This window comes from Girardinichthys multiradiatus, chromosome 8, assembly GCF_021462225.1.
Source record: "Girardinichthys multiradiatus isolate DD_20200921_A chromosome 8, DD_fGirMul_XY1, whole genome shotgun sequence".
In the NCBI taxonomy this organism is placed as follows: domain Eukaryota; kingdom Metazoa; phylum Chordata; class Actinopteri; order Cyprinodontiformes; family Goodeidae; genus Girardinichthys; species Girardinichthys multiradiatus.
Window position 1 is genome coordinate 18377509 of NC_061801.1, and position 17261 is coordinate 18394769.

Below are 17261 nucleotides of genomic sequence, written 5' to 3' on the forward strand. Positions count from 1 at the left end.
TTTTAAGGCAGCAGTGTAAGCAAGATTTCTCACCTCTACGCTTGCAGATGTATCCTCTCTTGTTCTGGCAGTTGTCGTCATTCCAGTAGCCATTATTAATAAGTATCGACAGGCAGTCTTCACCAAAATAATCATCTGGGTTACCTGTGAGAGAACATCAATCCTGCTGTCTGATAATTGTTGTTTTTCAGTAATAAGTCAGAGTATTCAGCCTCGTATGAACCTGCATTCCAGCGGATGTATCTGAACGGAGAGCCGTCTGTCCACTCCCAGCCACCCTCTGTGACGGAGTCATGACCTCCCATCCAAAGGGAGATCCCAGTGGGACTCTGCTGGATCAGGCCTGAGTGTAAACAAGAACATTTCAATAAGCTGCTTTTCACTGCAATCTGTTAAAGTGTTTGGTCTGTATGGCAATGGGCACTATACGTGCTTCATTTGGTCAACTGTGACAGTAAAGGTGTCTGAGCATCATGCAACACTGTGCACCTGGATCTCCTTGTAAAGATACTGTGTAGTAACAATAAAAATTTATCATGAATACTAGTTACAGTACACTTCTGTAAACAGCTTATTTTTCTCTTTCCTACAAAATAGACATAACACTTTCAAATATATAGTGAGAAAAAGGTTTTAAAGTAGCCTATTTAAATGTTGACATGCAGATCAAAAATACAAAAGAAGGATATCCTGACTATGACAAAATATTCTTACATAAAAAAATTCTTAGTTTTTTTTCACACTGGTTGCCATTTTCTCAAACCTAATTTTCACAAGTTTAATGTTTGATGGCTACAGAGTCAGGACAAAGTGAGGCATAGAAAATTAAAAATATATATATCTTCACTGTTGTGGTTTTTAGAAAAAGCAATAGTAAGCATCAGTTCTATGCCTAAAACTATTGCTGTTGTTGTTTTAAATCTTCTGACAGGCTTGTTATTATAAAATATGTTTTTCTTCTTAAAATGCTACTTTTTGTACATTGCATGTGCACAAGTGGGGTAAATGCTTAAGAACAGGGAATTTATTTATTACGTTTTTTTGCAATCATGGACCAAATACATTATCATTAATAAATTTAAAATTGAACCTGGTTTTTAAAGATGATCTCAAGCCCAAATCACTGTGAAGTGTTAATTTGTTGGATTTTTGTATAAATAACCGACAATGTTGTCATAGACACAAACCTAGCTCTCAACCCCAAGCACGTCAGATGTATATTAATAAGGACAAAGCCTAAAAATCTTTCCAGGTGTATCTAACAATTCATCTATTGTAATTTGAGTACAAGCTTATGAGAACAGGGAACCAAAACTGGCTCTAACCCAGAGGTGCACATCTGCCCAAATCCGGCCCTGCCTGGGGGCAACAGAAAAAATTGTTACTCAGGCTGCTTTAAAGTTTCTGTATATTTTTAAAAAAATTATCAGACCTGAATTTATTTAATAAATAAAATGTTTATATTTTTATTATTAATATTGTTACAAACGAGTCATCTTAATGTTACCTGATTACTGTTTATTGCATAACTGTTCTAAAAACTTATCTTAATAACTTGCAGGTTATTATAATATTTAAGAAATTATTTTTCAGAGGCTTGCTTATGTAGCAACCCAAATAACCACACTGATAAAATAATAAAAGATGAACGCTCTAGAAAACTGAAAATAAACGAGGATTATGCACTTCACCATGACTAGAAGTATAGTCTAAAACCCCAATAAAAGCAATCCAAACCCCACTTTGATATTTGTCTTTTTAGTTTTGTGTCACTGCTAACAGACAATCGACAATAACAGGGAAAAAAAAGCTTTTTTTACCTTGTATGAAGGCCTGCTCAAAGGGTTCAGTGATACTGAGAAGGTCCCCTCCCTGGTTGACACAGTCGGCTCGGGCCTCTGCCCAAGTCCTCATTGACAGGTAGTTAAAAAGGTAGCAGTAGTCATTGAAAGGGTCAGAGGTCCATGAGCCACATTTCTCATTCCATCCTGCAACAAACACAACAACTCAAATATTCACATGCATGGAAGCACATGTTATTATCAGTTTCAGGTCTAAGAACAGTGTAACATGAGGTTAACCTGGTCCAGATGTTGGAGGTTGAGGTAGAGATCCTTGACCCTTTGCTATGATGAGAGAAAACAAGGATTTACTACAAACAGAGAAGGGAGACTATAGGAGGTACAGATGTATAAGAGCATCCCACCTTTTTTGCAGACAAATTCCTTTGTGGCAGTGCATTTGTCGTCATTAAGCTTCCCAGGGTCGGTGTGAGTCATTCCAGTCAGGTGAACGCAGTCCTCGTTCTCCCAGTTGTCTGGCTGGTTGAGTGCCCACGGAAGGAAGGTCTGAGATCATCGACAAAAAGCAGCAAAAACTGAGATGCAGCTCAGACGTTACAGTCAGCATCTTCATCCTCAAATGAGACAGCTGATAATACTCATGGTTTTGCTACTTACTGCAGCTGATCCGTCAGTGTACACAAACTCGTTTTCAACACTGATGTCATTCAAACCCACCCAGGCTTCTGCTGGCATGTGAGCTTTAGAAAAAGACACATTACAGCAAATCAATATACAGTGTATTGCAAAAGTATCCAGACCCCTTAGACCTTTTGTCATGTAACAACCACAAAATTCAGTGTGGTACTTATGCAGATTGTACATACAAGACCGACAAGTAGTGCATAAATTTGAAGTGCAATTAAAATCATACAGGGTTGGGGCGTGGCACTGGTGGTTTAGGGGTAAAGCGCGCGACCACATACAGAGGCTATACTCCTCGAAGCGGCCGTCACGGGTTCGAGTGCCGGACCCGGCGACCTTTGCCGAATGTCTCCCTCTCTCTTTGCCCCTCCTTCCTGTCTGCCTACTGTCAAAAATAAAGGCCTCTAGTGCTGAAAAAATTCTAAGAAAAATAATAATAATAAAAAAAAATCATACAGGGTTTTCAAGCTTATTGCAAATGAAAATCTAAACAATATGGGGTACATTTGTATTCAGTCCCCTTTGGTCTCATACCCCTAGATAAAAATCAGTGCAATTAACTATAATTGCAGTGTAATTTATTCAGTTGTTCTGTGAAGGTTTTAGAGGTTTGTTAGAAGAAGCATTTGAGTGACAGAGAGAGACAGAAGGCCCTTGGTAACTCTGGAGGTACTGCAGAGATACACAGCTACATGGAATAATCAGTTGACCAGAGAACAATTAGCTGTGCATTCCACAACTCTTGTAATAATGGAAGAGTGGTCAGAAGAAAGCCACAGGAAGTCCGATTTGCAGGTGCCACAAGCCATGTAGGAGACAAAAAAAAGATATGGAAGAATGGGCACTGGTCAGAAGAGACCAAAACTGAAATTTGTATCTACACTAAGCTGCACTATGTGTGGTAGAAAGGTTACAGATCAGCACCCCGATAGCCCCATTCTCAACATCAAACATGGTGGTAGCAGCACCATGCTGTGGGGGTGGTTTTCTTAAACACTTGATGGGAGATTGGATGGCACTAAATACAGGTGCAACAATGGTAGAAAACCTTCTAGAGGCAGCACCAGACTAGTGACTGCAGCTGATGTTTACCTTTTAGCAGGACAATAATCCTAGCATATAGCCAGAGCTGCTTTTGAATGATTTAGATCAAATCATATTCATGTGTTAGAATTGCCTAGTCAAAGACTAGATGTAAAACCAGATGAAAATCTCTGGCAAGCCTTGAAAAATTCTGTAAACATATGGTAAGGGGACTGAACACAAATGCACACCACACTTTTCAGTTTTTTACATGGAAGAACATTTTGAAAACAATGTATAATTTGCCTTTCATGTCACAATTATGCACCATATTTTGTTAGTGTATCACATGAAACCCCACTAAAATATATTGAAGTTTGCAACTGTAGCAAGGTGTATGAATATACGTGTAAGGCACTATATTTACTTAAACCACAGTGATTTTATGTCATAGCTGCTCACCGGTAAGGAAACTGAGGTCTTCCTCTGAGCTAAAGCTGACCAGATGACCCTGCTCTTTGGTACAGTGAGCCTCGGCATCTTGCCAGTTTTTCACCTGCTCGGTCTCAAAGTGATAGCAGAAGTCCTTATACAGCAAGTATCCACGGTCACAGTGGCCATCTGAAACAAACACAACAGTCACTGGTAGAGCTGGCACTGTAAAGTGTATAAGGAGGGAGCGCAAAAACCCACTGACCAGGCGATGCAGTTGGTTGAGGGTTCAGTCCACCTGTCATCTCACAGATGTAACCCAGGCTCTTAAAGCAGTTGGTTGTTTCCCATTTGCCTTCATAGTTCCCTGAGAAGTAAAAGGGGTCATTCAGCAATCTAACGAGAGGAACTGTTTATTATGTGCGGAGTGGTGAAGGGTGGGTCCCACCTGTGAAGATCTGACCACAGTCCCACATATTTGCTGTGTTTCTGGGCCAACCAGCACCGTAATTTGAGAACTGGATTTTGCTTTTATCCTCCCATTTAAAGTCTCCATCCTGGTACATATCTGGTGGCAGAAAAAGAAGGAAAATAAACAGAAGGCCATATTAGAACTGCATTTTATGAACCAAAAAAGCACTTTTTATTCAATTCAGAAAAAAGAGATATAATCAAAATCTGCAGATAACCTGATAAGCCAATCCAGATGTCAGGAATGTCCACTTGGTGAAAGTCTGGAAGTTTCCCGTTTATGAAAAACTGCTCCTCTTGACTTTGTGATAATTAAAGACAAAGAGAATGATGTTTCTCATATATATGTATGCAATAATGACAACCAAACTGCTTAAGAAAGTTGATAGGTATATTCTTTTCATGTTTTTTTTTTCTTTACTGTCAACAACAAAAAGAGATGTACTGAAAATCCTCTATTGGTTACCACTTCTACAATGGAAACAAGACACAGTATCAGGTTTTAGGAGCAGAACTTTTTATTTAAAGTGCATCATTATTAAGTGAAAAGATTTAGCATTTTGTTTATGCAGCTATATAAGTCTTTGCATATACCTGGAACATTAGCAAACAGACGGTAAAATAAAGAGTTAAACTCTTTTGGTTAGGTAGGGGCCGGTTGCCTGCATCAAAGTTTTAAAAGAGTACTCTTTCAAAACCGCAACTGTGCCTACAGCTTAAAGTTCCTTAAGTGAGATAGCAGAGAAAGTGCTGAAGTGATCAGAATTTTCTAAAGCATCTTGAAGCATAAAGTAATTATACCCTTTCCTGACCTGTACTGAACACTGCTGGTCAGCTGATTGACTTTTCCTTCACTTACATGAAAGACACATTTTGTTGTTTGGAAATACAGGGGTTGGACAATGAAACTGAAACACCTGTTATTTTAGTGTGGGAGGTTTCATGGCTAAATTGGACCAGCCTGGTAGCCAGTCTTCATTGATTGCACATTGCACCAGTAAGAGCAGAGTGTGAAGGTTCAATTAGCAGGGTAAGAGCACAGTTTTGCTCAAAATATTGAAATGCACACAACATTATGGGTGACATACCAGAGTTCAAAAGAGGACAAATTGTTGGTGCACGTCTTGCTGGCGCATCTGTGACCAAGACAGCAAGTCTTTATGATGTATCAAGAGCCACGGTATCCAGGGTAATGTCAGCATACCACCAAGAAGGACGAACCACATCCAACAAGATTAAATGTGGACGCAAGAGGAAGCTGTCTGAAAGGGATGTTCGGGTGCTAACACGGATTGTATCCAAAAAACATAAAACCACGAATGTCCAAATCACGGCAGAATTAAATGTGCACCTCAACTCTCCTGTTTCCACCAGAACTGTCCGTCTGGAGCTCCACAGGGTCAATATACACGGCTGCTATAGCCAAACCTTTGGTCACTCATGCCAATGCCAAACGTTGGTTTCAATGGTGCACGGAGTGCAAATCTTGGGCTGTGGACAATGTGAAACATGTATTGTTCTCTGATGAGTCCACCTTTACTGTTTTCCCCACATCCGGGAGAGTTACGGTGTGGAGAAGCCCCAAAGAAGCGTACCACCCAGACTGTTGCATGCCCAGAGTGAAGCATGGGGGTGGATCAGTGATGGTTTGGGCTGCCATATCATAGCATTCCCATGGCCCTACTACTTGTGCTAGATGGGCGCGTCACTGCCAAGGACTACCGAACCATTCTTGAGGACCATGTGCATCCAATGATTCAAACATTGTATCCTGAAGGTGGTGCCGTGTATCAGGATGACAATGCACCAATACACACAGCAAGACTGGTGAAAGATTGGTTTGATGAACATGAAAGTGAAGTTGAACATCTCCCATGGCCTGCACAGTCACCAGATCTAAATATTATTGAGCCACTTTGGGGTGTTTTGGAGGAGCGAGTCAGGAAACGTTTTCCTCCACCAGTATCACGTAGTGACCTGGCCACTATCCTGCAAGAAGAATGGCTTAAAATCCCTCTGACCACTGTGCAGGACTTGTATATGTCATTCCCAAGAAGAATTGATGCTGTATTGGCCGCAAAAGGAGGCCCTACACCATACTAATAAATTATTGTGGTCTAAAACCAGGTGTTTCAGTTTCATTGTCCAACCCCTGTATATCCTGCTGCAAATTACACAAACCATTATGATGTGAAAATAAAGAGATAACCAGCCTTCAGTCTTATTAAGGTAACACTGTTTTACAAAGACAGTTGACAAGCTAAACGCGCCGTGTTTTTGACACACCCGACAGCAACCCAGTAAACCATGTAATATCAGACTATTATACTTTGAAGCCTGTATAGGATAAGATAGCCAAAAAATACAATATTTGTGCAATAGGCAAGTACACTTCAAAACAACTATTAAATTAACTGTTTATTCTTTTTTTGCTAAGTTTGTGTATCATAATCCACATAACAATGAATGAACATCAGACATAACATTAGTAGAACTCTAAAACTACTACTTTTTTAGTTTGAAATCTTTGTACTAACACCACATGGTGTCTTCACTGGTAACTGATCATAGCCGAACATCATATCGGCTCATGCCTAGTGTGAACCCACACTGGTTGGCTTTATGTTCTCCAGCAAAGGACTTCCTCCAGCATGTTGAAATTTTATCACAGACAAAGCTAAATATATTTGAATTTTCTTACATCAGTTGTTTCTGTAATTGCTTTGAGGTTGTTGTTGTACTTTTTTTGTGTCCAAGCTAACAGTTTTCAACTCTTCTTGCATGTAATAGTGATACAGCCATGTCTGTGATACTAACCCACATAGACAACAGTCACATTTCTGACAAATTGTTAAATGAAAGTGGAAGTTTTTAATCCTCTACCTGTTTATGAACAGCAGGTGAGCACTTATATCAGAGCACTTGGTTACAGCTTCATACCAGGTGGTCAACAGATTGGTATTACTGACCATCCAGTAACAGCTGCCATTAAAGCTCTGCCAACCCGGAAGACAGATGGCTGGATGTGAGGTTGAAAAAGAGACGTCAGGAAAAGGAATTCACAATCCAAACAGTATGAGTGGACTTTCTACAACATTATCACAATGGAAAGACAAAATGCTGGGCTTACTGCTGATTAGACGTTTGCATATGTAGGGGCGCTCATATCTGCACAAATGGGACCTCCACTTTCCATATGCTTCTGATGTATCTTTGATTAACGCAGCACACCCGCCAACCTGTGGGTCACTGTTAGAGAATGAGAGCTTCAACCCAGATTTATCAAATTTTTACAAAAAGAAGGTCAAATTTGTTCTGATAAAGGATCTTACACTGAAGGTGCACCATCCCAGTTGGTATAGTCCAACTGCATTGCATCAGACCAGGCAAAGTTGCTGTTCCCAGGATCAACCTGACATGAAATCCTGTTGCATTTCTGGAGAGACAAAGCTCATCTTTACATTCGTATACTCAGCATTGATCATTTTAAACAGACAGGTGAACCTCTCAATGCATCAACATGTTCATCTCACCAGTGTGGACAGCCCAATCCAGAAATCCAGATGCGTTAACGACAATGTTCCCATCACAAACGTGTTTTCCTGCACTGAGGTTATGGAAACCAGGTCTCCTCCCTCCTGCAGACAGTCATGCCTGGCTGCTGACCAGCTCTTCATCGATTCTGACTTAAACTTGTAGCAGTTGGAGCCGTGCTGCCTCCAGCCGCTGGCTAAGTCACACTGTGGGGCCGGGTTTGCTGCAAAGCAGAAAGAAAAAGGAAACTTTTAAGTGTTGAAAGCGATTTCCTGATCAAGGCATTATTGAATTAAATGATCGGTATTGAAGTTGCTGACTAAACTCAACTTCTGATTCCTGTTGTTGGTATACTATCTGTGTTTTAAGATCACCACACCAGTCATTATATTTTACAAAATTCAAGGAAAATTGCTAAGTTTATGAAGTAGGAGAACATCATTTTCTGTACATTTTTTCTGCAAAGTTTTCAACCGGATTAACTGGAACTGCAATGAGATATGCAATGAGCCAAATTATCAACAGGTCATATCAAAACATAGAAACATGATAGCAGTAGCCTGCGACATTCAGCAAACTGCTCCACCTGAAAACATCATCAGTAGTAACAAAGCATGAGTTGATGACAGAACCTAGCTTTATCTTTAGAAACAAATGATTTTTAGGTGACATGCCAAAAACTCAAAGTAACTTTCTGTCACTGTTCAGAAAAGCAAGAGCCTGCTGCATCTTTCACTTCATTGGTGTGTGAGTTGAGTGGGATACAACCACAGTAATAATGTGGACCAAATATTACTGATGAAATGTGTCTGTTACTTTACTGCACTTTAAAAGTAAAACATTTAAAAGCATATGAAAACAGCTTTTATTTTATTCACTTTAATGTAGTATTGGATTTAGACTCAAATGTGTAAAATTTTGATTACTCTGTTGTGAATACGGGATAAAAGACGGGATCATTGGAATACCTCTAGTTCTTATTACCCAAAGTACTAATAGTTAGTTAGCTAGTATGAAAAAAATTAAATTAAGTTAGTTTATAATAAAATTAATTTCAGGTAATTTTGATTTTGGTTGCTAAATGAATTTTAATCTGAAAATTATACAGAAATCACCTCGTTTCCTTAAACGTGGAGATTTATATACATCAATATGGTTTACCTTATCATATCAATGCTAAATTAGTTTATGAGCATACTTGTTACATCGTGCACCTCCCTGAGAGTTAACAACCTTTATTTTTGTAGAAAAAGTGTAGTCCCAGTTAGCCTGCAAGGACAATAGCCTACATGCAGATATTAAAGACAGATGCAAGGATTTTGTTTATTAAACTATCATCAAATAAGATTGGAATCTTATTTTTAAAACACCTATTACAAAGTAATGAATGGAGTCCTTAAGAGAACTGGACAGCCACGTAAACAAGTAAAAAAAAAATACAAACAAAGGAAATCCAAAATGAAAAATCCAGAAAATTATGCTGAACTGATTTAATATTTTAGCTAGGATGTATTTTTTCAAACAAAATTATGTTCCAACACGTTTATGGTCATAACTATTTAGGTTTTGCATCACATTAACATGGATCTTCCTGTGGAAACATTTGATCAGCAACAAACATCAAGAAGTTGGTCAAGATATGAAATCTAATCAGTTAAAAACTGTTGAAGCCTTTGCCTGAATTCACAACATCTAAAATAATAAATAAATATTCTTTGTCCTCCTGTGGCAAGAAATTGGAAATAGAGCTAGCATCAAAGTGTCCTCACTGTTAATGTATTTGCAGATATATTTCCTCTTATTATTGCAGTTCTCATCGTTCCAGTGTCCAGAGTTGGACCCAACCAACTGACCACAGTCCTCAGCATCATTCCAGTTATCAGGTTGGCCTGACATCCAGAACCTGAATCAGAGGGAATGGTGTTCTTATCTAGAAATCTTCAGAAATAAAATCCTATATCCTTTAATGAGTAAAATTAAACAAATTAGGCTTCAAAGCTGCAGTAGTAATTTATATACATACGATAAATATTCTATAAAAGGCTTCCCATCACTCCACTCCCAAACACCTTCTACGATCTTGTCATTTAAACCAATCCAGAAGATCTCTGTGCCGATTTGTGTTCTCACCCACAACTAGAAAGGGAAACAGAAAAACATAGGGCTTAAACGGGAACTTGACGCTAATTTTGCTCGCATCTCTGTTTGCACTCCTCACCCTCTCATGAATGTTCTGAATGCTCATCAGGTTGGTGTTCTGCTCTAGGCAGTACGCATTCGCCTCCGTCCACGACTTGGTGTCAGTTGAAAAGAAGTAACATTTACCATCATACTCCCTCCAACCTTCCCGACACTGGCTGTGGGCTAAAGGGAGAAAAAGAAATAAAATGTGAGAGGGTGGAGGCACACCACCCTCCTCCTCACTTTATGAATGTTGGTTGATTCTGGTATCAAATCTTGTAGTGACCTTTAACCTAGAAAAAGACAGGAGAGACTGTATTTTTTAAAAACTAGCATGTCACAAGCTGATGTCACAATTGATATTTTATTTTAGGAAACATTTGGATTGATCAGAAGGTAAATGAGGCCATCTGACTCTATGGTTTACCCAGAGTTAAAGGCTCCAAATAAAGTGAAGAATTAAATTTTTGGTGCCTGAAGATTTAAACAAAGCACAGTATGTAAAGACGAGATCTTACTATTGTGTTGTTGCTGCATCTGTCTCATAAAATCCTTATAAGTCTCAGTAAACCAATGAAGACAAGCTTAATGGTCTGGTAAATGCATGTGAAATTAAAATGCTTTCAAATCATATCCAACATGTCAAATAATCTCATAAAATAGAAACATTAACTAGATCACAGATCACCAACCATTTTTTGCCCTCGCTGCTTCCAAACAAAGTGTGTTTAGAGTTTTGAAAACCTACTTAATCACTGGAAAAAAGATGATTTATTAATAAATAAAAATTAAATGAAAAATTTTTGGTTTTACTGTGGAATTATAGAAAACACAATTCATTTAATTGTCAAATTTAAGAACAAAGAGAAGGATTTAATTTGCACAGTGATGGAAGAAAGACATTTTTCTATGTACAACAAGGCCAATTGAGTCCTTTTCATATTTAGGAAATTTTTTTTAAAGTAATAGTAATAGTAAGGGCTCAACTCCCGGCCTGGGGTCTTACTGCAAGGAGTTTGCATGTTCTCCCTGTGCATGCGCAGGTTCTCTCCGGGTACTCTGGCTTCCTCCCACAGTCCAAAAAGATGACTGTTAGGTTAATGGGTCTCTCTAAATTGCCCTTAGGTGTGAATGAGTGTGTGCATGGTTGTTTGTCCTGTGTGTGTATGTGTTGTCCTGCGATGGACTGGCGACCTGTCAAGGGTGTACCCTGCCCATAGACCGTGCTGGAGCACCAGCTTCCCCACAACCCCCTATGGAAGAAGCAGTAGAAAATGAATGACTGAGGTTGACCACTTAATCAACAAAGCCCATAATCCCAAATGTATCTTTTGTACTACAAGTGTCTTTCTGTCAGGGTTCCAAGGTATCTTTCAGAATTACATATTTTTCAAACTCGAAATTTCTCATTTCTTGAGCAGTTTAAAGCACATTTATATACATACAAACGTTCGATTTAAATGTACACCAAACATTTTTACCAAAGTCAACTTTTAAACTTAAGCTAAGGTCAAAAACCAAAGAAAGTGGTGCCTTTTTATATGGTCAATGGTTTGCAGTTGCTCAGGGCAGCATTAATTTCGGATGTGCACGAGCAACAGATAAACAATGAGCCTTTTTATTCCTTGGTTGCATCCTGAATGAGTTTTGCATTACTTATTCGCATGCTTGATTGGTTTTTTTGTTGTTGTAGTTTAGAACCAGGCAAGAACTGCCAATCCCTGCAACTAAGGACATAAATAAAACAGGAACAATCAACACTCCCCCCTCGCTGTTTCCCCAATGAATTTATGGTCTAAAAATATTAGAGCTCACCGTCTTCTTTATCTGGTCTATCACCTAAGTACCTGACAGTATCTGTCAATGAAAAATCTACAGGTGTTTGAATGGTTTCCAAGATTGTTATGTCTAAACTTGACACAGTAAATTAAAATGCAGACATTGTGATAATCTTGCCCAAGGTAGAAGTAAGAATCTGAGGTGTAATCTGTTTGGAACAACTTATTTTTGGGAATTTCAGGTATTTAATGAAAAATATAAATATCTTTCCATGCTGCCTTCTTTTTCAATATTTAAGAAAGCATATATTCCATAAAAAACAGATTTAAAAAAACTGATAAAACTAGTCTTTCCTTTTGTCTTTATATTTAAAAAAATAGGTCACTTCCATTTATTTTAACAATGTTTTTAAAAGCCATTGTAGAAGATCTTAAGAGTGTTGTTTCAACAGGTTGGCTAAATCAATGTTAGTTTACTAATACTCTGATTACTCTAAATGCTGCACATAATAGTCTCAGAAAAGCCAGTAATTTTTTTTTAATGCTCATCAATCATAAAAGTCTCATGACTGCCTGGCATTTACAGACCGTGTCAAGCAACTTTGGATTCTCACACAAATCGTTAGGTGAATGTTTGACAAATTTAGATAATATAGTAGAATCACATGTTTTTCACCAGACTTTACCTGGTTGAAAAGCCACCTTGGAAAATTGTTGAAGAGGAAGCGTAAGCTCACTGTTTTATTTCTTTAATCAGCTGTTGACCATTTAAGTTGGTTATTGGCCTGAAAAAAAGTCCTGTCATGTAATGTTTGCTTCATGTACACATTATAAGTGAGTGGTGGGATATATCCTGGACAGGTTTCAAATCAATCACAGGGTAACAAAAACACACAGCTAAGAGTACTTCAGAGTAATTAATCTAATGGTCCCGGGCCGGATTTAAACCCAACCAAATGCTGCAAGGCATGGCGCTAACAACCACTCCACTGTGCAGAGATAAAAAGAGTAAAGCAAAAATATTTAGCAATTGTCTTCCTTAACAACCAACATTTCCCTGTAAATTAATAAGTAAACCATTTTTCAAAGATAATTTAAAATGACTCACAAAAAAGGATTATAAGGCGAAAAATGTCATTGTTCAGAAAATCACATGTACATTATTGTTAAAACAAATCTTAAGATGTTATTATTATAAACAGATAAAAAAATGATTTTTCAGACAAATTGTAATCACTAAGAGCCTTTCCATCAAGGGTTCGGGCATCTATGCTGTAGTTTTGTTAACGTTTTTAATGCATATTATTTTTGTCAGTCAGTCAGTTATTTTCTACCGCTTATTCCATAGTGGGTCGCAGGGAAGCTGGTGCTTATCTCCAGCAGTCTATAGGCAGGAGGCAGGGTACATCCTGGACAGGTCACCAGTTCATCGCAGGGCAACACATACACACACAGGACAAACAACCACGCACACACTCATTCACCCCTAAGGGCAATGTAAAGAAGCCAGTTAACCTAACAGTCATGTTTTTGGACTGTGGGAGAAAGCCGGAGTACCTGGAGAGAACCCCTGCATGCACGGGGAGAACATGCAAACTCTATGCAGAAACCCAGGACCTTCTTGCTGCAAGGCAACAGTGCTAACAATTGTGTCACTGTGCATCCCTATTATTTTTGTTTTATATTAAATAGTTCTGTTTTGAATATGCAGAACCAAAGTGAAAAATGTAATCCATTTCTCTATTCACCTGACTTTCAGATTTAAAAGTTTTGAATCACATAGAAACTACAAATATCTAAATATTTTTGCACATTTTATCAAAAGGAGGGAAAGTATACTCACCACAAGCAAGAAAAGAAGCAAAGATGAGCAGTGTCAGAAGAACACGTCTGTCCATTTTTATATTTTTATGTTTGACTTTCAAGGTGTTTTCCTGCGCATCCTAGTATTGAGAAGGTTTTCTTATTTTTGGTTGTTTTGAACCTCCCTGAGTATGTCAGTGTGTGATGTGCTGGATCTCTTAGTGTTCAGACTTCTGAGCATCTTCTCTTATGTTCTCCTCTTTTCAGTGTTTGCCCAGAGTCCAAAGACTGAAAGCAATAAAACAGGGATAAAAACAAGGCAGTGTGCAAAGATATACTCTCATTAAAACTTCACAGATTAAGCATAAATTGATTTGAAATTCCAAGTATTTATTTAGTTCTGTAAACAAATCCCTTAGAATTCAAATATCAGCCAATCAGGAGAAAAACTTACACTTTTATCAAATACATTTCTGTAATATACTCTTTATATATATATATATATAATGATACACTAACCTTATATATGGAGGTACGTCTAAAACAATTTTAGTATTGCGTAAAAGTGCAATATATTTTGCCAGTCATTTCAGAAAGTGAAAGATTATTTTACAGAGATTCATCCAACATAGAGTAAAATATTTCAAGCTTTTATTCCTTGTAATTTTGATGATTATGGCTTACAGGTAAAGAAAACCCAAAATTCTGTGTCTCAGAAAATTAGAATATCACATTAGACTAATCAAAAAAGGATGTTTTAAGCACAAATGTCAGGCCTCTAAAAAGTATGCCCATTTCTATGCACTGAACACTTGGCTGGGCGTCCTCTTGCACGAATTACTGCATCAATGCGCCGTGGTACAGAGGCGATCAGCCTGTAGCACTGTGTATGTGTAATGGAAGCCCAGATTGCTCTGATAGCTGCCTTTAGGTCATTTGCCTCGTTGGGTCTGGTGTCCCACGGGAAAATAAAATCAGCATCTCCATAAGCTTGTCAGCAGAGGGAAGCATGAAGTGCTCTAGAAGTTCCTGGTAGTTGGCTGCATTGACTGTGGACTTTGGAAAACACAGTGGACCCACATCAGCAGATGACATGACACCCCAACCCATCACTGACTGTAGAAAATTCATGCAGGAATTCAAGCACTGTGGATTCTGTGCCTCTCCACTCTTCCTCCGGACTCTGGGACCTTGATTTCTAAATGAAATGCAGAATTTACATCTAAAAACAGGACTTTGGACCAATGAGTAACAGTCCAGTTCCTTTTCTCCTTAGCTTCTGACGTCTCTGGTTCAGGACTGGCTTGACACAAGGAATGTGACATTTGTAGCCCACGTCTAGTATTTGGCTGTGTGTGCTGGTTCTTGATGCACCGACTCCACCCTCATTCCACTCCTTATGAATCTCCCCCAAATTCTTTTGCTAGATCATCTCAAAGCTGCGGTTCTCTCTGTCGTTGCTGGTGCACCTTTTCCTACCACACTTCTTCCTTCCACGCAATTTTCTATTAATATGACTGGATACAGAACAACCAGCTTCTTCAGCAATGACCTTTTGTGGCTTACCTTCCTTGTGGAGGTTTTCAATGACCGTCTTCTGGACATCTGTCAAGTCAGCAGTCTTCCCCATAATTGTGTAGCCTATGACCCAGATAGAGAGACCAAATAAAGGCTCAGGAAACCTTTGCAGGTGTTTTGAGTTAATTAGCTGATTACAGTGTGACACCACAAGTGTCCAATAATTAACTTTTTCCCAGTTTTCAAATTGTCTGAGAAACTGAATTTTGGGTTTCTTTACCTGTAAGCCGTAATTATCAAAATTACAAGAAACAAGGGCTTGGACTATTTCACTCTATGTGTAATGATTCTATATAATATATGAGTTTCACTTTCTGAGATGATAGGCAAAAAATATTGCACTTTTACACAATATTCAATTTTTTTAGAGGAACTGTATACCAAAATAGTTACACATATTTCATCTGATACAAATACTGTCCACCATTTTGTTTTTTACAAATTGCTGAAAAGTGGTAGAAAATGGCTCAATTACAGCAACCTAAAGTGTTAACAGCAAGTTAAAAAAAAGATGCAATTTTAAACTTCTAGGAAGTAAAATAAATCCTTCTCCTCAAAATTCCCTAACTTTTAGTGTATGTAAACAAATTATAAAAACACATTACACAATGAAACTGTAATTACAGGCTAATTGTAGGACTGTACACAACACTTGACAGCTGACAGCAAACCCCAAAGTCCAGAAGACACAGTTTACAACAACCACACGTTAGATGCCAATAAATTTAAACTGCTCAGATTGGCTTCAAACTGTTCCTTAACCAGGCTTCATAGGATGTTACAAACCCTTTAAAATGAAATTCTCATGCATACTTCTACATGCAACTTCACTTAGTAAATTTGTATCTTATTTATTAGCAAGGAAAATAACTTTTCCAGAAAACAGACATATCTGATTTATTTGACTCTTTGTTTTTGGCTTTTATGTAGGTGGGTCTGACACCAAGTATAATTTATTCGACCACTTCTCTTATGAGAAATTACAGAGCTAATTTAACTTGGCTGACTTCGTGGTAAGATTGTGCTTTTAACTATTGATCAAAAATTCTCAGCAGGGTTGAGATCACAAGCCTTATTAAATCTTTTGTGTGTTCATAACTATTGTCCAGGTGGAGCACCAAACTAAGTCCAGGTTTCAACCATCTGACCCAAAATTCCACCCTCACATTAAAGGAAATAAGTTAGGATGTTCACAAACAACCCACTGCACCATTAAGACTCAAACCTCATTAGCTGGAGGATGTTGGGACACCAGCGTCACTGTCTGTAGCAAAGCAGGTGTTACATCAACCCAGTCTAAGAGAGTGCCGAACAAGAAAGAAGCACTGCTCAAAAGCCATCACCTTGAAGCACGACAGACATTTGCCTTCTGGAGAGAAGGTTTTTTTTATCAGAGGAGGCAAAATGTTTAATTATTTGGCTACAATGAAAAGAAGTCTGTTTGGAGAAGTCATGGTAAGGCTTTTAAACCTAGATCATTGTACCAACTGTCAAGCACGGTAGTGGTAACATCTTGTTGACGGTCAGTTTAGCTGGGAGCAGTTACAGTTACAGGTGTAACACACAAAGTTGGTGGAGTAATAAAGGAGCACCTTCAAGTTCTTCAAAGATCAACAACCACAGAAACTCTTTACAGGTTCCTACAGGACAATGGTCCCAAACGCAAATCAAAACTGGCACTGCACTCAGCTCTGCATGTTTTAGATGTTCTCCTGCTTTAGCAGACCTGATTCCAGTTGATAGTTCATTAACAGGCTTTTGCTGAACTGCAGTCATGTGAATCAGATGTGTCAAAACAGAAACGTCTAAACCATGCAGGGGAAGGTGACCAGAGGACCAGGGCTGAAAAACAGTTATTGGGAAATTGTGATAAAAATGAGAATTTTTACGGTTAAATCAAAAAATGGAAATGATCAAATAATATTTCTGTACACTAACTGCAATGTAAACTGGAAAAAAAGAGGGATCCCATGAA

At 38.4% G+C, this 17261-nt stretch overlaps 1 protein-coding gene across 1 annotated transcript in view; it reads right to left on the reverse strand.

Moving 5' to 3' along the window:
* The window catches only part of LOC124872068 (macrophage mannose receptor 1), a 28109-nt gene extending 14113 nt beyond the window's left edge, over window positions 1-13996 (reverse strand). Inside the window, exons 1-18 of the mRNA XM_047371728.1 lie at window positions 13749-13996; window positions 10165-10310; window positions 9970-10082; window positions 9716-9849; window positions 7946-8169; window positions 7745-7848; window positions 7543-7661; window positions 7296-7431; window positions 4631-4713; window positions 4390-4509; window positions 4207-4308; window positions 3972-4130; window positions 2460-2542; window positions 2207-2348; window positions 2082-2126; window positions 1821-1988; window positions 224-343; window positions 34-144 (exon numbers count right to left, since the gene is read on the reverse strand). Coding sequence (XP_047227684.1) covers window positions 34-144; window positions 224-343; window positions 1821-1988; window positions 2082-2126; window positions 2207-2348; window positions 2460-2542; window positions 3972-4130; window positions 4207-4308; window positions 4390-4509; window positions 4631-4713; window positions 7296-7431; window positions 7543-7661; window positions 7745-7848; window positions 7946-8169; window positions 9716-9849; window positions 9970-10082; window positions 10165-10310; window positions 13749-13803 — 2164 coding nt within the window. The 5' untranslated portion in view covers window positions 13804-13996. The remainder of the gene's footprint in view (window positions 1-33; window positions 145-223; window positions 344-1820; window positions 1989-2081; window positions 2127-2206; window positions 2349-2459; window positions 2543-3971; window positions 4131-4206; window positions 4309-4389; window positions 4510-4630; window positions 4714-7295; window positions 7432-7542; window positions 7662-7744; window positions 7849-7945; window positions 8170-9715; window positions 9850-9969; window positions 10083-10164; window positions 10311-13748) is intronic.
* Between the last annotated feature and the right edge of the window lie 3265 nt (window positions 13997-17261).